This window comes from Hesperophylax consimilis, chromosome 13 (assembly GCF_061612785.1).
Source record: "Hesperophylax consimilis isolate HC1 chromosome 13, BYU_Hcon_1.0, whole genome shotgun sequence".
In the NCBI taxonomy this organism is placed as follows: Eukaryota; Metazoa; Arthropoda; class Insecta; order Trichoptera; family Limnephilidae; genus Hesperophylax; species Hesperophylax consimilis.
Genome location: NC_142848.1, coordinates 31,162,624 through 31,184,628, shown reverse-complemented (window position 1 = coordinate 31,184,628; position 22,005 = coordinate 31,162,624). Strand labels below are relative to the sequence as shown.

The following is a 22,005-nucleotide window of genomic DNA, read 5'->3' as shown; positions in this document are numbered from 1 at the left end:
TGGAGATGGTGAACATGGAGTAGGGAAGGAATTCGATTTACCCCTTTGATGTTCTTCAAAGATGATTATGGTATGATTTCACTCACATGAGATATGATTTCACGCACAAGCTTCCATAACATCCAGGTTGGATAAGAAACAAACTGAGGGAACCGAATATGTTCACTGCACAGGCCTTCTACCCTGAGTCGCTATGAATAACAGCACTAATAACAATAGATGTTCATCAAACAGGCTCCATTAATAAAACTAGTTTTACAGTCATTTTTATTATTGTAAAATGTCACACACACACTTGGGTATAATCAGATAATGATAGGTACTTGTAGGTAAAAATAGGATGGGAAAAATGCAAGGACAATGTTAAAGGAAGATTAATAGTTTCGTCAACAGTGCACTAGCTAGTAAAAACCTTAAGGGCGTGAAAAAATATTATGGCTCTAAAATATATGTATCAACAGACGCTTATTCTGAATATATTAGTTTTATTACATATTTATTGTACATGTACAAAACACCATGTCATTAAAACAAACCGGCATAGTCCAGTGGTAACGCATTGGACTGCCATTCCGAAGGTCGCGGGTTCGAACCCGGCGTGCGCAAATAAATTTTATTTGATTAATTTGTGTTATTTCACAATTAATTAATTAAAATAATATATAGTATATTTGCGGCACGTTCCAGAGTGGAAGATACTACCAGTATCGCCCTGGTGTAAGACCACCATTCAGAATTGAAACGTTGCTCCAAATGGCTTTAGCCGTGTTTAGTGACTAGATCTGAATAGCCAGGTACTTCCCCACCTTCCTCTTTCCCTTCCCCACTTACCTTCAGCCTCACAACATCCCCCAATTGGGGATGCCATAGTCTCACTGGCTCCAGACGGGAGCAGTTGGGACTCTTGTGAGGTATTCACTATAAAAAAAAAAAAAAAAAAACCGTTTGATTAGTACGACCATCATAAACCACTGAACTGCTGATTGATCACAACCAGTCTAAAGACGGGTTGTTTCGGAGAATTTGAACAATTCGTCAATTCGAACAAATTTTAACGTTCATTTTCGGGTTCTGTGAAAGTCCTATTCAAGTTCTGTTACTATAGCATTATAGGCTAGTTGCTTGACAGAACTGAAATAATAACAGAACTTGAAAATTAACTGTGAAATTTGAAGAATTGTTCAAATTTTCCGAAGCAAACAGTCCTAAGTGAGTAATAAATCTAATTAAAGTTAAAACATCCACATCAGGGTGGCCACTTCGTAGGGAATTCCCTTAAAATTTCTTGATTATCCAACCATATTGAAAAATCATATCTACAATAATTGTAAGGACAGGTTGTTTCGGAGAATTTGAACAATTCTTCAAATTTAAAAGTTAATTTTCAAGTTCTGTGAAAGATTTTTTCAAATTCTGTTATTATTTCAGTTCTGTCATGCAACTAACCTATAATGATATAATAACAGAACTTGAATAAGACTTTCACAGAACCCGGAAATGAACGTTTAAATTTGATGAATTGTTCAAATTCTCCGAAACAACCCGTCCTTAGAAGAACGCACTATATTTCGTTTTCATCCGAAGCAAATTGTCAAAAAGAGTACTTTTAAAGCTTGAACAAAGGAGAAAATAACTAAATAATGGAGACAATAATGCTAATTTCAATTGAATATTGTTTCATTTTGGAGGTAAACGAACTTCTGGGGAATTTTAAAATCTCTTTACCTTTAGAAAGTATGTATTGGTATCTTTGGTCTACATTCGCATTTGAACCGATGATTTTTAATTCAATACAATAACATTAGTGACGAGATGCTTACATTTTACCTATTGTTCTTCGAAGTTAAAAGCGGGTAATCTTAAGAATAAAAAACGCCTCGACTCCCATAAAAGTACAGCGCCGGTTGAAAAAAACGCACGCTGTTTGAGACTAGTCATCCGGACGTACGGGTCACGTCAAATTAATTTGATCCGTTTTCAGAAGACCCGGAAAATTTAAGGTTAAACGCAACGCTTGTTGTATTCTACGTGTTCACAGATGGCGTTAATTAATTAATTTTGTTTAAATACGCTTTTGCAAGGTATTGCTTTACAGTATTAAGACAAATTATTTGTTTGCGCCCTCATATACGCAATATAAATATGAATAAATAGTTTTGTCCATATAAAAACTCAATTCTATCGAGAAAGGTATACAAATACAATATTGGATTGAATCATCGGTAAAATATTGTATTTGTGTGCCTTTCTCGAAAGAATTAAGTCTTTAAACGAACAAAACTATTGATTCATATTCATATTGCGTATATACGGGCGCAAACAAATGATTTGTCTTAATATTGTAAAGCAATACCTTGCAAAAGCGTATTTAAACAAAATTAATTAATTAACGCCATCTGTGAACACGTATAATACAACGAGCGATGCGTTTAACCTTAAAACTCAATTATTTATAATATTAAAACTAACTGTAACTATAAAAAATCCATATATTTAAGTTAGAAGATAAAAATTTAAAATTGATAAAAAAATCGACTGCAGTTCCTCATTGCGATTGCATGGGGCCGGCCCTAAATATATCGCCTCTTGCTGGGAGCACTCCTGTCCCGGGGCTACAGGTAGGTAACTCTACGGGACACCAGTGCTGCCAAAACGATTTTAAAAATAAATTCAGGCGTCAAATATATCAAGTTAAAAAGAAATAGCTCTTAAATTGTCACTTTTCGTTGGTGAGTTTTGAATACAAAAAGGAGTTAGATTCCCTGAAAAGAAGCTAAACCACTTTTTTGTAGCTGGCGGCCTTGATTTAGAACTAAATCTAGCTCTAAGTATATACAGGGTTTTCGTAGCTGGCGGCCTTGATTTAGAACTAAATCTAGCTCTAAGGATATACAGGGTTTTCGTAGCTGGCGGCCTTGATTTAGAACTAAATCTAGCTCTAAGGATATACAGGGTTTTTGTAGCTGGCGGCCTTGATTTAGAACTAAATCTAGCTCTAAGGATATACAGGGTTTTCGTAGCTGGCGGCCTTGATTTAGAACTAAATCTAGCTCTAAGGATATACAGGGTTTTCGTAGCTGGCGGCCTTGATTTAGTACTAAATCTAGCTCTAAGGATATACAGGGTTTTCGTAGCTGGCGGCCTTGATTTAGAACTAAATCTAGCTCTAAGGATATACAGGGTTTTCGTAGCTGGCGGCCTTGATTTAGAACTAAATCTAGCTCTAAGGATATACAGGGTTTTCGTAGCTGGCGGCCTTGATTTAGTACTAAATCTAGCTCTAAGGATATACAGGGTTTTCGTAGCTGGCGGCCTTGATTTAGAACTAAATCTAGCTCTAAGGATATACAGGGTTTTCGTAGCTGGCGGCCTTGGTTTAGAACTAAATCTAGCTCTAAGGATATACAGGGTTTTCGAATAAGAGGTGTTATTTTGATATTTAATCGTAAAAGATGAATGGTTTCGTTGCTTGTGTGGCACGTAGCGCAGTCTTGTTGAAAGTAAACGTTGTCCAAATCAATACCATCCAATTCCGGCCATAAAAAATCATTAATCATCTCTCGATAGCGATTCATTCACCGTAACTGTTGCTCCAACCTCATTTTCGAAAAAGTAAGGTCCAATGACTCCACCGGACCATAAACCGCACCAAACAGTCACACGCTGAGGATAGAGAGGCTTTTCAACAATAACTCTTGGGTTTTCCGAGCCCCAGATGCGACAATTTTGCTTGTTGACGAAGCCACTGAGGTAGAAATGGGCCTCATCACTCAAGATGATTTGCATTTGATTCACTCAAGTGAATTTTAATAATTTCAATGCGTTGTTGAAACGTGTATCGTTCCATTTTTATTAATGGCGTAGTTTCTACTTGTCAAATGTCAAAAAGTAACATCTACCGAAATAGTGGGCTATTCAAAATAACACCTCTTATTGAAAAATCCTGTATATGGATACCGCACAACAGTCCCGACTGTTCCGAACTGTCCTGAGTACAGCATACCCATTTGAGGAGAGAAGGAGTTGGGGAAAAGGAAGGTTGTGAAGTACTCGGCTGTTCAGATCTGGTTATCAAACACGGCTGATCCCATTTAACCAACGTTTAGAATCTTAATTGTGATCTTTCAGCAGAGATACTGTGATACCTCTACCCATAGAATTAGGAAGAAACACTCTAGAAGTATGGAGATATATACAAATATACATTACAGTTACCCTAAGGAGCTGTTCACACTTGTCGTCCAGTCGTTCCGGCAGAGTCCCCGCCAAACCCCGACCCCTCCTCGCCCGCTCCCTGTCGCAAGGAAGCAGGCACGCTGCGTGCTTGTATTTGGTTATTTTGTTAAGTAAATACATATGTAAATCAAAACTACAATAATGGATAAGGAAATAAATCCCGAAAATTTAATACCACTTGTCGAAGAAAGAGTATGGTAATATTTTATCTTTAACTAAATAAAAACAAAACACTTGGTGTACACAACTTTTGTACATCAAAATTTTTATTTTTTTAAGTTTTTTTTTTAAATTTTAAAGCTTTAATGAGATGCACGGAAGAGCGTATTAGTTAAATAAACACATAATAAAAAATATTTGAGTTGTTATTGTTTTCTTACTTTAAAATATCGATAGCCTTTCTTCAGGACAAATGCACTTTCTCAATTTTGTATTTTGATATGTTAAGCTCTCTGAAACTCATTCCAGTAGATGGTTAAAGGAAGTGATAGACATTCTCTTAAGCCATTAAGCGCCCTTGATGTGATTTTTCATGGTGAAAACGGCGCTATATAAATAATCCAATCATTATTATTCTAAAATAATTAAAGAACTTTAGTTCATCACTTCTCAACTCACCAATTAACACTTGGAAAATCCCTACAGAAAATCATTCGGCTATGATTTATTTTATTTATTTATTTATTTTTTATTAATACCCTAAACTAGGCAAATGCCCGTATTATGGTGGTAATAAATAAGAAAATATAAAAAAGAAATTATAAGAAAATATAAAAAACATATAAAATAAAATAAAAACACAATTATACAATGTTAAACACAATTATACAAAAATAATAAATATATATGCGATAATATGGATAAAGTCGGAATGAATTCACTTAATGGTCTTTCTTCAGTCAGACAATAATTTCATTGAGGAAGCTTTCTGATTTGGTTCTGCCACATTCTATGAGCCATACGGTTATTTTCTTTTGAAGAGGGCCTGTTTTAATCTTACTGCATTGCTGCTTGAACCCATTATAGACTTTAGGAGCCAGAAATATATGGAAACGTTGTCCAAACGATGTGTTCATTTTTGGTACTATCATCATTTGTTCTGATCTTAGTCTTGTTGTGTAGCTGTGATCAACAAGACTATGAAGCTTGGGATTGTTTGTATAGTACATTATGAGTGCATGTATATAAATCTGTCTTACATCTAATAATTTTGTTTCCTTAAATAAGGGTGTTGATGGATACATGTAAGGTTTTTTATCCATCACTCTTATAACAGCTTTTTGTGCCTTGGCTAACGGATCTAGTATAGTCTTGGCCGCACCGCCCCAGCTTAGTATGCCATACCTGATAATTGAATGGCACAAAGCATAGTACACAATTTTAATGGTTTTCTTATCAACAATGTTGCGTATATCTTTCAAGAAGAAAATTAGTTTGCTTATTCGTTTGGCCGTATTTTCAATATGCGCTCTCCAGGTCAAAGAGTCATCTATTAAAATACCCAGATATTTGACTAATTGCACCTTTTCAAGGTCTTGACATGCGCATGGGTGAGATATTTGTGTTCCTGGGGTACAGGTGTCATTTAAATGTAATTTTATATTTATGTCACTGTTAGGTTTGCCTCTTTTGTTCATAGAAAAAAACATTGAATTTGTGTTTTTGGCATTTAATGTCAAGAGGTTGCATTCTAGCCATTTTGATACTTTTACTAGACCTGTTTCAGATTTTGATTTTATCTCCTCCCATGTCTCTCCTTTAAAAAGTAAAACTGTATCATCGGCAAATGATATTATTTTCCCATTTTCTAGGTCTATTTTGCATAGTTCGTTTATATACGCAAGAAAAAGTATTGGTCCAAGTGTACTGCCCTGGGGTACTCCGAATAAATTTTTTTCCGTGTTGCTTAACTTTCCATCGTTCTTTACCAATTGAGTTCTTTCCGAGAGGTAGTCATCAAACCATGCGAGTGGGATGCCTCTCACACCCATCATTTCTAATTTCCTTAATAGAATTTTTTGTGAAATTGAGTCAAACGCTTTCGGAAATGAACGTTGAAATTTGATGAATTGTTCAAATTCTCCGAAACAACCCGTCCTTAGAAGAACGCACTATATTTCGTTTTCATCCGAAGCAAATTGTCAAAAAGAGTACTTTTAAAGCTTGAACAAAGGAGAAAATAACTAAATAATGGAGACAATAATGCTAATTTCAATTGAATATTGTTTCATTTTGGAGGTAAACGAACTTCTGGGGAATTTTAAAATCTCTTTACCTTTAGAAAGTATGTATTGGTATCTTTGGTCTACATTCGCATTTGAACCGATGATTTTTTAATTCAATACAATAACATTAGTGACGAGATGCTTACATTTTACCTATTGTTCTTCGAAGTTAAAAGCGGGTAATCTTAAGAATAAAAAACGCCTCGACTCCCATAAAAGTACAGCGCCGGTTGAAAAAAACGCACGCTGTTTGAGACTAGTCATCCGGACGTACGGGTCACGTCAAATTAATTTGATCCGTTTTCAGAAGACCCGGAAAATTTAAGGTTAAACGCAACGCTTGTTGTATTCTACGTGTTCACAGATGGCGTTAATTAATTAATTTTATTTAAATACGCTTTTGCAAGGTATTGCTTTACAGTATTAAGACAAATTATTTGTTTGCGCCCTCATATACGCAATATGAATATGAATAAATAGTTTTGTCCATATAAAAACTCAATTCTATCGAGAAAGGCATACAAATACAATATTGGATTGAATCATCGGTAAAATATTGTATTTGTGTGCCTTTCTCGAAAGAATTAAGTCTTTAAACGAACAAAACTATTGATTCATATTCATATTGCGTATATACGGGCGCAAACAAATGATTTGTCTTAATATTGTAAAGCAATACCTTGCAAAAGCGTATTTAAACAAAATTAATTAATTAACGCCATCTGTGAACACGTATAATACAACGAGCGATGCGTTTAACCTTAAAACTCAATTATTTAAAATATTAAAACTAACTGTAACTATAAAAATCCATATATTTAAGTTAGAAGATAAAAATTTAAAATTGATAAAAAAAATCGACTGCAGTTCCTCATTGCGCTTGCATGGGGCCGGCCCTAAATATATCGCCTCTTGCTGGGAGCACTCCTGTCCCGGGGCTACAGGTAGGTAACTCTACGGGACACCAGTGCTGCCAAAACGATTTTAAAAATAAATTCAGGCGTCAAGTATATCAAGTTAAAAAGAAATAGCTCTTAAATTGTCACTTTTCGTTGGTGAGTTTTGAATACAAAAAGGAGTTAGATTCCCTGAAAAGAAGCTAAACCACTTTTTTGTAGCTGGCGGCCTTGATTTAGAACTAAATCTAGCTCTAAGGATATACAGGGTTTTCGTAGCTGGCGGCCTTGATTTAGAACTAAATCTAGCTCTAAGGATATACAGGGTTTTCGTAGCTGGCGGCCTTGATTGAGAACTAAATCTAGCTCTAAGGATATACAGGGTTTTCGTAACTGGCGGCCTTGATTTAGAACTAAATCTAGCTCTAAGGATATACAGGGTTTTCGTAGCTGGCGGCCTTGGTTTAGAACTAAATCTAGCTCTAAGGATATACAGGGTTTTCGAATAAGAGGTGTTATTTTGATATTTAATCGTAAAAGATCAATGGTTTCGTTGCTTGTGTGGCACGTAGCGCCGTCTTGTTGAAAGTAAACGTTGTCCAAATCAATACCATCCAATTCCGGCCATAAAAAATCATTAATCATCTCTCGATAGCGATTCATTCACCGTAACTGTTGCTCCAACCTCATTTTCGAAAAAGTAAGGTCCAATGACTCCACCGGACCATAAACCGCACCAAACAGTCACACGCTGAGGATAGAGAGGCTTTTCAACAATAACTCTTGGGTTTTCCGAGCCCCAGATGCGACAATTTTGCTTGTTGACGAAGCCACTTAGGTAGAAATGGGCCTCATCACTCAAGATGATTTGCATTTGATTCACTCAAGTGAATTTTAATAATTTCAATGCGTTGTTGAAACGTGTATCGTTCCATTTTTATTAATGGCGTAGTTTCTACTTGTCAAATGTCAAAAAGTAACATCTACCGAAATAGTGGGCTATTCAAAATAACACCTCTTATTGGAAAATCCTGTATATGGATACCGCACAACAGTCCCGACTGTTCCGAACTGTCCTGAGTACAGCATACCCATTTGAGGAGAGAAGGAGTTGGGGAAAAGGAAGGTTGTGAAGTACTCGGCTGTTCAGATCTGGTTATCAAACACGGCTGATCCCATTTAACCAACGTTTAGAATCTTAATTGTGATCTTTCAGCAGAGATACTGTGATACCTCTACCCATAGAATTAGGAAGAAACACTCTAGAAGTATGGAGATATATACAAATATACATTACAGTTACCCTAAGGAGCTGTTCGCACTTGTCGTCCAGTCGTTCCGGCAGAGTCCCCGCCAAACCCCGACCCCTCCTCGCCCGCTCCCTGTCGCAAGGAAGCAGGCACGCTGCGTGCTTGTATTTGGTTATTTTGTTAAGTAAATAAATCAAAACTACAATAATGGATAAGGAAATAAATCCCGAAAATTTAATACCACTGGTCGAAGAAAGAGTATGGTAATATTTTATCTTTAACTAAATAAAAACAAAACACTTGGTGTACACAACTTTTGTACATCAAAATTTTTATTTTTTTAAGTTTTTTTTTTAAATTTTAAAGCTTTAATGAGATGCACGGAAGAGCGTATTAGTTAAATAAACACATAATAAAAAATATTTGAGTTGTTATTGTTTTCTTACTTTAAAATATCGATAGCCTTTCTTCAGGACAAATGCACTTTCTCAATTTTGTATTTTGATATGTTAAGCTCTCTGAAACTCATTCCAGTAGATGGTTAAAGGAAGTGATAGACATTCTCTTAAGCCATTAAGCGCCCTTGATGTGATTTTTCATGGTGAAAACGGCGCTATATAAATAATCCAATCATTATTATTCTAAAATAATTAAATAACTTTAGTTCATCACTTCTCAACTCACCAATTAACACTTGGAAAATTCCTACAGAAAATCATTCGGCTATGATTTATTTTATTTATTTATTTATTTTTTATTAATACCCCAAACTAGGCAAATGCCCGTATTATGGTGGTAATAAATAAGAAAATATAAAAAAGAAATTATAAGAAAATATAAAAAACATATAAAATAAAATAAAAACACAATTATACAATGTTAAACACAATTATACAAAAATAATAAATATATATGCGATAATATGGATAAAGTCGGAATGAATTCACTTAATGGTCTTTCTTCAGTCAGACAATAATTTCATTCAGGAAGCTTTCTGATTTGGTTCTGCCACATTCTATGAGCCATACGGTTATTTTCTTTTGAAGAGGGCCTGTTTTAATCTTACTGCATTGCTGCTTGAACCCATTATAGACTTTAGGAGCCAGAAATATATGGAAACGTTATCCAAACGATGTGTTCATTTTTGGTACTATCATCCTTTGTTCTGATCTTAGTCTTGTTGTGTAGCTGTGATCAACAAGACTATGAAGCTTGGGATTGTTTGTATAGTACATTATGAGTGCATGTATATAAATCTGTCTTACATCTAATAATTTTGTTTCCTTAAATAAGGGTGTTGATGGATACATGTAAGGTTTTTTATCCATCACTCTTATAACAGCTTTTTGTGCCTTGGCTAACGGATCTAGTATAGTCTTGGCCGCACCGCCCCAGCTTAGTATGCCATACCTGATAATTGAATGGCACAAAGCATAGTACACTATTTTAATGGTTTTCTTATCAACAATGTTGCGTATATCTTTCAAGAAGAAAATTAGTTTGCTTATTCGTTTGGCCTTATTTTCAATATGCGCTCTCCAGGTCAAAGAGTCATCTATTAAAATACTCAGATATTTGACTAATTGCACCTTTTCAAGGTCTTGACATGCGCATGGGTGAGATATTTGTGTTTATTTATTTGGAAAAGTTGACAGCAAATCTTTAATTATATAATGATACAATAATAATATTATTAATTATGCCAATTATGAACTTTCCACTGATGAATAGTTAATGGTGTTACATTGGTGTACAATGGCATAGAGATGTTCTCTTAAATTAATTTCTTGTTTAGTTAGAAAATATTAAAAATATTAAAATAAAGGAGGGTGGGGGGGAGGAGGGGGAAATATAGGATAAGGATTAAGAGGCAAAGGACGGGAATATATAGGGATTGAACTTCTAGTTTGAGTTTTGTTGATTATTGAGTTTTTGTTTTATGTCGCGTAAAGTCGAGTTAAATATGTCAATATGGTAATAATTTAAGTTAAAAGAGTGTGTGGATCTGTAGATAAATGAGTTTTGTTTGGAATTCGTCTTACAATGAGGGAGATTAAAAGTAAGCGACTGTTTACTTTTGTTCCTGGGGTACAGGTGTCATTTAAATGTAATTTTATATATCAAAATAGAAATCCAACCCCGTTGAGACGACGCATTACGTCTGTATCTTGCATTAAACATTTATTATAAAAATAACAGATTTGTAGTTTTGGCTTTAGTTACAACTTTTTTTTCGCAAATTTATCTAGATGGTGAATGAATAACTGTAATTTTATCTGCAAGCGAGTCCCCAGTTTAATTAGTATTACACTAATAATGTCTTATTAGTAAAAATAATAAAAAATTAAAATAAAATTAAAATGGATGATTAAAATTAAAATTAAAATAAAATTAAAATCAATGTAACAATAATCGCAGTGACAGCAGTTCGTGTTTACACTTTGCTCTTGCAAAAAAACTAAAAAAAACCTCCGAATTCGTGTGCAAACAGTATTTATATGGAAAATTTAAGTGCCAAAAAAGTTTATTTGATAAAACAGTAATAAAATAATACTATTCTAGCGGATTCTAAACATTTTTATCGAAAGTTTTAAAACAACCTAAGATTGTGTGTTTGTTCTCATTGAAATGTCCATCCCACCGATGCCTGATGAATGCTGCCATCGGCGTAAAAAAAGAATGCTGGATAAGATGACGTCCCCATCACAAAAAAAGGCCTCGGGAATGATTTCTCCAGTGGTTGAAGATGAGGAATCTGACGGAGCATCGGACTATTCCGACGTGTCTGAAAATGATAGTGAAATCCCAGTGTCCTCAGTACAGATACTGAACGACACTGAAGCAAGTCTAAGAGCACTCCAAGATGTCCTTGCTGAAAAGCAGTCAAGAGTCTCAAAGGATCAACAACTGCGGATAAGCGCATATGTATCCGCTGTATTCAGATCAGTTTCACAGCTGTTATTGGAACGAGAGGGTTTCAAAGCTGATCTGGCAACAGTTAATGCCAAATTAATAGTGGCAAAGGGAGAGATCGCGATTGAAAAAGCAGAAAACCAACACAGGTTAGAAAAAATATTGCAGTTGGAGTCGGATCTAGGACCAGTGATGCGTAGAGTAGCCGATGCCACGGAAGCAAGCCTATCGTTTGCCGATATTGTGAAAAATGGCCCACAGAAGATGATACCATCAATCAACCGCTCAGGACTTAACGTTGGGACCCCCAAACCTGCTGTATGCATCTTCCCAAAGCTGGATTCTACAAAAGATAGCGACGATACGAAACAGCTACTAAAAGATACATTACGACCATCAGAACTTGGAATCCGTGTGACGGGTATTAGGAGAATCAGAAACAAAGGCGTTGTAATCCATACTGCAACACAAGAAGATCAGGATAAAATACTGAAAACCCCATGTCTAGCAAACTCGGACACTCTAAGCGCTCGATTACCAACAAAACGGCTTCCAAGGGTGATTTTCTTCAATGTTCCTCGTGACCTAACGGACGAGTGCTTCCTAAAAAATGCCTTAGCAGGAGCCCAGGACAAAGCAGGCCTAGATTTCGCAGTAAAAAGTTGCAAGCTAAGTCACCTTGCTGGCGCTCGAACTGGATCAACTTGCCACCGGGTCTTCGAGGTTCCTGCCCACATTCGTCACGTGCTGGTGGAGCAGGGGAAAGTCTTTGTGGACTGGAATGTGTGCCGTGTTCGTGACTTCATTGGACTTACAGTGTGCTCCAAGTGCCAAATGATCGGACATTCCTTCAAGTTTTGCAAGGACCAGCAAAGATGTGGACACTGCGCAGGCGAAGGTCACGCCCGGATAAACTGCCCAAAAGCCGCCGCCGAGCCTGTCTGCGCCACCTGTACAAGATTTGGGAAGCCCGCTGCACATCCGACTGGAGACAAGGACTCCTGCCCGGCCTACAAGGCTGCCCTTGCCAAGGACTTTGCAACTATTGATTATGGCGTCTAATTACATTGAAGAAGATGACGAGGTAGATTACGAAAATACTCATAATTTCTGTGATTGGCTAAAGTTTCATAGCAACTACAATATGGAAAATATTAATATTGTTCAGTTGAATGTTAGATCGATTTATAAATACTGGGATACTTTGAATGTCTACTTAAATACTTGTTGGAAGCATATTCATGTGTTAATGTTATGTGAAACGGCTATAACACCGAATCTTGTCTGTCTGTATAATATTCCTGGATTTAATTGCTACAACTATTGCCGAACTAAAAAATCTGGAGGAGGTATATTGCTATATGTTCGAAATGAATTCACATTTCAACAGAAAACAATAGAAACAAATCATTTTGAATGTGTGCTTGGCTCTATGACACTTCCAAACAAGAGTATTTTAAACATCATAGCAATATACCGCCCCCCCAACTGTAGCCAACCACAATTTCTTAATGAAATATCTGCCATTCTGCATACTATAAGCCCCAAAGAAAATGTTTTACTTATAGGAGATATTAATCTAGACTTGTTAAATTGTCAAAACCCTATTATTATGGCATATGAAAATATAATGTCGGATAATTATTTAATCAAATGTATTTGTGACGTAACTAGAGAAGCAGTTTTAGCAGGAAAAGTTACTCGTACTTGTTTAGACCACATATTTGTCCGATTTAACAGTGGATGTAAACAAAGCGATTCTCTTTCCTCATGTGTATGTAATAATATTACTATAGCGGATCACTTTTTAACTGCAGTTAATATTAAATATAGTGCAAGGAAAGAAGCCCCAGAACACGGGGAAAGAATTTCGTTTTTATCGCAAAACAAAATCGACAAAAACATTCATAATTTTAAGTGGTACTCCTTGCTTGAGGAACAAGATTGCAATATACTATATAGTAAAATTAAAAACAACTTTAAGAATTTGTATGAACAGAGTAAAATCGTTATGAATTATAAACCCAAAAAAAGACCTCTGTCAATAAAACCTTGGATAACTTCTAATATCTTAGAAAACATTAAAAAAAAAGATTCATTGTACAGAAGGTGGAAGAATTTTCCTAGCAATCAATTCTTTGAATTGGAATATAAAACTTTCAGAAATAAGGTGACAAAAGAAATTATTAAATGTAAGTCTACCTTTTTTAACAATAAATTCAAAAATTATTTTGGAAATACAAAAAAAACTTGGGATGAAATAAATAAATTATTAGGACGCAAGTCCAAAAGTAGTTGTGACGAAATAATCTCGAAATATATGTTAAATACGAATAATGAAGAAACCGTAGCAGATAAGTTTGTTGAATATTTTACAAATAGTGTTAACTCTATGATACATAAATGTGATTATTTAGCATCGACCGTCAGGCCGAATGAAGTGCAACATAGTATGTACCTACCCAGAGCTACCTGCCAAGAAATCAATATTATTGTTAGCAAATTAAACAATTCAAAGTCACCAGGGATTGACAACATTCGAATGTTTGACATTAAGACACATATTAATATTTTAGGGCCTGTTATAACACACTTTATCAATTTAATTTTATCGCAAGCAGTAATACCAGATGAACTAAAAAGTAGCATCATTAGGCCAATTTACAAAGGGGGCAAACATACAGATATTCAAAATTATAGGCCAATAAGCATATTGCCAGCCCTAGAAAAAATACTTGAAAAATACATTTCCATAAAACTTAATAAATATCTAGAATCTTTCTCTTTGTTGGATCCCAACCAATATGGATTTCAAAAGAAAAAAAGTACGGAAATGCTGCTTCAGGAATTTTCAAATCACATAAATTATGAATTAAATCTAAAAAAACAAGTTTTGGTTTTATTCATAGATAACTCTAAGGCATTTGATACCATTGATACAAATAAACTATTAGAAACACTGGAGGCAATAGGAATTAGAGGAAAGCTGCTAGTTTTATTAAAAAATTTACTAACTGATCGACAAATAAGAGTAAAAATTCTTAAAAAATTTAGCAAAAGAAAATATATCTCAAAAGGTGTTGCACAGGGGTCAATTCTAGGGCCAACCCTTTATATTATTTATGTCTCAATTATGAGAAAATTGTTTTCATTTGTTAAACATTTTGTATATGCAGACGATACGGCGCTCGTAATATCGCACGAAGATCTGGTTACTGCAATGAACCTTATGCAACATGATTTTATTGCCCTACTGAAATGGTCGCATGATGCAGGCCTCTTTATAAACGCCAAAAAAACTAAAATTATGCACATCAGATCTCCACACGCCAGATGTAATGTAATTCCTTCATTATATACACACACATTTGACTGCATACATAAAAATGTTGCACAGCCCTGTTCATGTGAAACCATTGATTTTGTCAAAAGTTATGTATATTTGGGTGTTACTATTGACTGCTACATGAAATGGGATGTACAAATTGCTAATGTTTGTAAACGTCTACGAGCTATTGTGGGTAGGATTTATAAAATAAAATATTTCGTGCCTATAAGTACTTTAAAGTTAATCTACTTATCTCTGGCTGAATCCACTATACGTTATGGAATTACTTCTTGGGGACATTCTTGTAAAACTAATATAAGCTATATACAAACATTACAAAACTCCATTATAAAATTGTTAATCTATAAATATGACAATCAACACAGAAGTAACATTAAATTAATATACAAGTCTCTGAATATTTTACCTGTCAGAGGATTATTGTTTTATAATATTGTAAGTCAACATGTTATATTGTCTGATTCATTGTATAGGGAAAGAGTTTGCCATAAACATAACACAAGATTCACTCAAAATGAAGGACTGGTAGTTCCGAAATGTACTAATAAATATGGTGAAAGAACTTTAAACTATATAGTACCCAAAATGTTTAACTTATTACCAATGACAATTAAAAATAATAACATGTATACTGCCAATGTTAAATATAATCTAAGGAAATGGTTATTGGATAATAATGATCTATACTGATGCCCCTGAAATGGAATTCATATTCTTAGAAAATGGAAAAACAATTATTTTATAATACCTGACTACCTACCTCTATTTATGAAACTATTGATGTACTTGTTGATAATACTAATTTGTTCATACATTTATTTTTACTTGCTTATTTTATAAGGCTTTTATGTTTTATGTTGATAATACTAATTTGTTCATACATTTATTTTTACTTGCTTATTATATAAGGCTTTTATGCTGCTATTTAAACTTTTCTGCAATGTAACCAATTTATGTAATTATGTACCGTTCAAATTGTATCTTATGAGTGTATAAATGTTGTCTCTATGTCCCTGCTGACAAACTACACAAGTAGTTTAGCGGGTTTAAATGTGAATAAATAAAAATAAAAAAAATAAAAATAAAAAAAATGTCACTGTTAGGTTTGCCTCTTTTGTTCATAGAAAAAAACATTGAATTTGTGTTTTTGGCATTTAATGTCAAGAGGTTGCATTCTAGCCATTTTGATACTTTTACTAGACCTGTTTCAGATTTTGATTTTATCTCCTCCCATGTCTCTCCTTTAAAAAGTAAAACTGTATCATCGGCAAATGATATTATTTTCCCATTTTCTAGGTCTATTTTGCATAGTTCGTTTATATACGCAAGAAAAAGTATTGGTCCAAGTGTACTGCCCTGGGGTACTCCGAATAAATTTTTTTCCGTGTTGCTTAACTTTCCATCGTTCTTTACCAATTGAGTTCTTTCCGAGAGGTAGTCATCAAACCATGCGAGTGGGATGCCTCTCACACCCATCATTTCTAATTTCCTTAATAGATTTTTTTGTGAAATTGAGTCAAACGCTTTCTGTAAATCTAGAAAGATTCCCACGCATTTTTTACCAGCATCTAAATTCTTCGCCAAATATTCGGTCATATCTGTTATCGCATGTTCAGTTGATTTTTTCTGTTGGAACCCAAATTGTTGTGGCGAGATTAATTTGTTCTTATTAAAGTAATTCATTAATCTTATAAGCTTTTCCAGGATTTTAGATAAAATGCTCAATAGAGAGATCGGCCTGTAATTACTAGGAGAAGACGGATCTCCTCCTTTAAATATAGGACACACAATTGCTTTTTTGAGGCAATTTGGGAATACTCCAGTTTGCATGCTGAGATTACAAATGTGTGTTAGCGGTGTTATTATACCTTCTTTGCATTTCTTTATGACATTTGCAGTGATTCCATCTATTCCAGGTGCTGAGTTGTGTTTCAGTTCAGAGATTATCCTATTAATTTCTTCTTTGTTTGTTGATAGAAGGAAAAGAGAATTTTGTTGGCTTCTTCTTGCTCTGTAGTTCAAAGTTAGCTGTCTCTCTGTTGTTTTCATCTTATTTAGGGACGTATTGGCAAGTGTCTGTCCTATTGTTACAAAGTATTTGTTAAGAGTGTTAAGTCTATTTATATCAGGGTCGGCGTTATTTGTCGAGATTTGCTCCGTCTTGATTTGCGAGATGTCTGTGATTTTATTCGGGGCTATGTTAGCAATTTCTTTAATTACGTTCCAAATTTTCTTTGGGTTTTGTGAGTTATTTTCGATTTTCTTTTTGTAATATTCCTCTTTTACAGAGTGAATAGTTTTTTTACACATATTTCTATATCTAAGATAATTAAATTTCATGGTCTCGTCTTGTGGATGTGTTTTACATTGCATGTGCATCTTATCTCGTTTCTTAATACATTTTATTAAGCCTCTGTTAATCCATGGTTGTAATGCTTCGTTTGTTGTTTTTTTTGTTTTTTGGTTTCATATTTTTTTATTGTATTTTGAAGAGTTTGAACAAAAATTTCCATTGCAAGATTTGCGTCTGATGATGTCAATATTGATGTCCAGTTTTGTTTCAACATGTCTTCATTAATTTTTTCAAAATTTAGGAGAGTTTCGATATTTTTTATTTTATTTTCTCTGACAATTTTCGTCTCTAAGGCCAGTATTACGGGGAAATGATCTGTGATAGCTGTGTTGCAGACAATAGCATTGATTCGTTTACGAGATCTTACCATAATGTGGTTTAGGCAGGAATTTTCCCGTGTTGGTAGAAGAATTGCACTTTTAAGGCCTTTCTCCGCCATGAGTATATTGTAGTCTACAGTATTTGGATGGTTTTCGTTCAGCAAATCTATATTAATATCTCCCGTTACAGTAACATTTTGAAAGTGATTTACTTCTGAGAGTACTGAGTTTAAAGAACTTAAAAATGTCGACACTTTTCTGAAAGATGGTGAACAGTATAAGGCTACAATACTTATATCATTTTCTATTTTTATTAATAAGCAATTTCCTTCTGCGAAATTAGGTTCTTTAACAACGATTTTTAGTTTTTCCAAAACGTAAACGATAACTCCATCATTGTGATTATAATTACTTTCAGTGTGATATACTTTATAATTAGGAATTTCTTTTGGTTGGTATGTTTCTTTTAGCCAGCACTCTGTTAGAATAATCACATCAAAACTAACTTGAATCCTCTGAAGTAATACAATAAAGTCATTGATAATTGCGGTTTAGACTTCGGATATTTAAAGTTAGCAATTTCAGAGAAAGTTTTTTTTCTGTGAATACTTTACCACACTGTTCTGGACTTTCAAATGACATAGAATTTCCATATTTCAATTTGGCTTCAATTTCCTCATTTAGATCTTCAAGTCCCTTATTTTCCATAGTCAGTTCTTTGCTGGGCTCTCTCTTCCATTTTTTGCCGATAAGGGCACTGTCTACTATTTGCTTTATGCGAATAAACATCTTTGTTGGTAGAAATTTTACTGCAATTCCAACACCTTGTTGCTGAATCGTCGTCCTTTTTTGGGCACACCATCGATTCGATCGCAGTGGAGACATCTGTCTTTTGTAGCATTGCAGTTGGAAGAGGAATGACCGAATCCCATACACTTGAAACACTGAACTAGTGATGAGGAATCCTCCACGTGCACCCTCATGTACCCGATGTTGATACGGCCGAGACTGAGTAGTGCTTTTCTTATTTCACTGTCGACTATTAGTACTATGTTCCTTAATTGTTCATTTCGATTTTTTGTGGTTCGAAGGATCTTCATACAGTCTTCTGGTTTTCGGTCTTGGATTTTTTCATAGATAAGATCATTTTGCTGAATGATCATATGGAGGATTTCACTGTCTTTATATTCATTTGCAACTCCTTTGAGGATCACTGTAGGTCGGAGCAGCTTGCCGTCTTGAGCTTTTAGAGATCCTTTATTTGCTTTTGAAATTTCTGTCAGTATTTTTACGGCGTCTGTCTTTTTAGGGCAAGTAATAATTACCTTGTTATTTTTGGCCTTCGACAGTCCACTGACACCCACCCTGAGAACTGCTGGCTTGATGATATCCTTTATTGTTGATGTAATAGATTCCGACGTCGCTCCTAGCTCTGACGATGAAACTATTATGGCATGTCTAGTGTCATCTCCTCGATTTGCCGTTGCTGAGGCATAACTGAGTAGGGGTGTCTTTTGAGCGTTGGCACAGGCCTTTATTTCCCTGCAGTGCCTTTCTTCTGCCTTCAGTTGAAATTCTGCATTTTCTACTTTTGTTTCAAGTAGTTGGACTTCCAGGGCATGAAGTTGCTGTCCCAAGTTTGCTCCTTTTTCAATTATTTCCAGTAAAGATGAAATTATGGTTTCGCGGACTTCTTTGGATATTGTACTCTTGAGAGGTTCTGCTGCTTTCAGTGCCAGAGTAGCAACTTGTACAATATTTAGAGCTGACTCGGACTGGTTCATATTCTGAGAAGAAGTAAATTGGGGGGTTTGAATAGGAGTCACGATCGGTTTGGTCTTGATGGGAGGAGTTTTGTCTTCTTGGGTAGAAAGAAGCGCCAGACTGGATATGACTGTTGTTGGTGAGGATTTTGTAGTAGCGGCGGTGGTAGAAAAAGCAGAGCTGGTGTAAGTGGAAATTATTGGTCTTGATTCCCTTCTTTTGTTGTTTATCCATGACCTTTCTACTTTTGGCTCGGGTTTGTCTTGGAGACTTAGCTAGCTCTGGACTGCTACGGCTCCGGATTATCGGTGACCTTGGCGTAGTTCCCGATTTTTTGAAGGGATCTTTACCCCCTGGGGGGGTACATGGGGAATCTGCCATTCAGGAATTATTGTTTTTAATGTCTTACATATCACTTGTATTGTATTTTTTGTTAAATGTTATGTTATGTGTTTTTTTGTCTGTGGAATAGATAGGGCGATTGTTTGATTTGTTTGTTTTTTTTTCTCTTAGTTTTTTCTATGGTCAGATCCAAACGTTTTTTCTGTGGTTTTTTCTATGGTCAGATCCAAAAGTTTTTTCTGTGGCTTTTTCTATGGTCAGATCCAAATGTTTTTTTCTGTGGTTTTGTCTGTCAGTGGGTAGTCAGGTAACAATAACAGAACGTCTGAAAATGGGAGATTTTAAGATATTAAAAGGACGAGTGCCCTGTATTGGGGGCCCGAGATAACACTCGATGATGATTTTACACTTATGATTTACTATTTAAAGTTAAGATTGAGTCGAAAAACGAGTTATTTCTGTTAATTTTGGGATAAATTTCCAGAGCAACTAGGAACGATGCTTAGCTTAGATAAACTTAGATAATTTTTTTTTTCTTTTTTTTTTTTTTTGGTTTGGGTGTACCCCATAGACATATGAATATTAGTAGACCTGCCCTAAGTGATTAAAAGCGTATTATCCCCACTCCCCATACCGGTTCCATTGGAGCCGGCTGTGCTCGCGTATGGCCTCAAGTGAAATTTGAAAACGTGACGTCATCATTCTTGTGCGAACTATGGTCGAGGCATCATCGGTTCATTTTACGAAATAACACGGCAAAATGTTGACTTGTACTATGAAAACTTGTAAAAATAGATGTGAAAAAGAGAATAAACCCAATTGTCGTATTACATTCCATATATAAGCATTATTTTACTTTATTTTTAGCATATTCACATCGTATAATATGAATCAGTTGTTACTATCACATCGAGAAACGTCTGGACGCGAAACACAAAGCTGGTTGGTTGCTGGGAAGTAAATTATGAACATTTATAAAAGTGTCTTAACTAAATACTTAAACGAAATATTCGACTCTGAAAATAGAACCGAATTTTTTTGCCGAATTTGTACTTCGCAAATTTGTTCATAACGTGGCGAGTAATTTGCGCTCCCATGTAAAAATGTTTATTCATTCAAAAGCAGATTTTACTTTTAAGAAGTAAATGGTGATATTATAATGCGAGATGCCTATTTACTGTCAGATTGATTTATTGACGAATCACAGTCAGCTTCACTCCCTTCGTTCTTCAACAGTTGATTTTACCCCTCGCCATTATCTTCTCGTCTATTAATTCCTATGTCTGTGGTGTACCCAAAATTTTCTTTTCACTTTTTTCCTTCTTTTTAATAAGTACCACATGACAACAAGAGCTTCATCGTCGTCCATTGCGCACCATTACTGAAGAATGAGCAAATAACATGTTTTTGTTGAATCGACAATTATTTTTTTTCGTAGAGTATGGTCCGTTTTTAAAACGGATCCGTTTTTAAAACGGAAGTGTGAACAGGGCCTAACACAGTAAATGCTAAAATAGGTACATACCTATAAAGTATGTACATACTCCCAGAGTATTCTTTCTTATTCTACGGGTAGAGGTATCACAGTATCGCTCTGCTGAAATGGTACTTACATGGATATACAAGGTTTTTATCGGTATCAACAAGTGAAAATTAAAAAAAGCTTTAATTTTCTTTCAGAGGACGGAAATCTGGACTGCGAGGCGACCTTCCATAGGATATGGGACAACCACCTCAAGTCCCTGGTGCGATGCTCCTGCTGCGGGCGGAACTTCGCCCCCGAGAGAATAGAGCGCCATCAGGCCGGCTGCACGGGGGCCTCCAAGAGAACAGCGCCCCGCCAGGGCCCCCACAGGTCCTAGGGGTCGCCCTTTTCAGGCTACGGGACAGCCACCTCGAGTCCCTGGTGCGGTGCTCCTGCTGCGGGCGGAACTTCGCCCCCGAGAGAATAGAGCGCCATCAGGCCGGCTGCACGGGGGCCTCCAAGAGGACAGCGCCCCGCCCGGGCCCCCACAGGTCCTAGGGGTCTTCCTTCCCAGGCTACGGGACAGCCACCTCGAGTCCCTGGTGCGGTGCTCCTGCTGCGGGCGGAACTTCGCCCCAGAGAGAATAGAGCGCCATCAGGCCGGCTGCACGGGGGCCTCCAAGAGGACAGCACCCCGCCCGGGCCCCCACAGGTCCTAGGGGTCGCCCTTTTCAGGCTACGGGACAGCCACCTCGAGTCCCTGGTGCGGTGCTCCTGCTGCGGGCGGAACTTCGCCCCCGAGAGAATAGAGCGCCATCAGGCCGGCTGCACGGGGGCCTCCAAGAGAACAGCGCCCCGCCAGGGCCCCCACAGGTCCTAGGGGTCGCCCTTT

The 22,005-nt window shown here is 36.0% G+C and overlaps 1 protein-coding gene across 1 annotated transcript in view; it reads left to right on the top strand.

The window, feature by feature from the left end:
* Positions 1-22,005, top strand: part of LOC149418781 (uncharacterized) — a 63,618-nt gene extending 41,613 nt beyond the window's left edge. Inside the window, exon 5 of the mRNA XM_089639000.1 lies at positions 21,329-22,005. Coding sequence (XP_089495126.1) covers positions 21,329-21,510 — 182 coding nt within the window. The 3' untranslated portion in view covers positions 21,511-22,005. The remainder of the gene's footprint in view (positions 1-21,328) is intronic.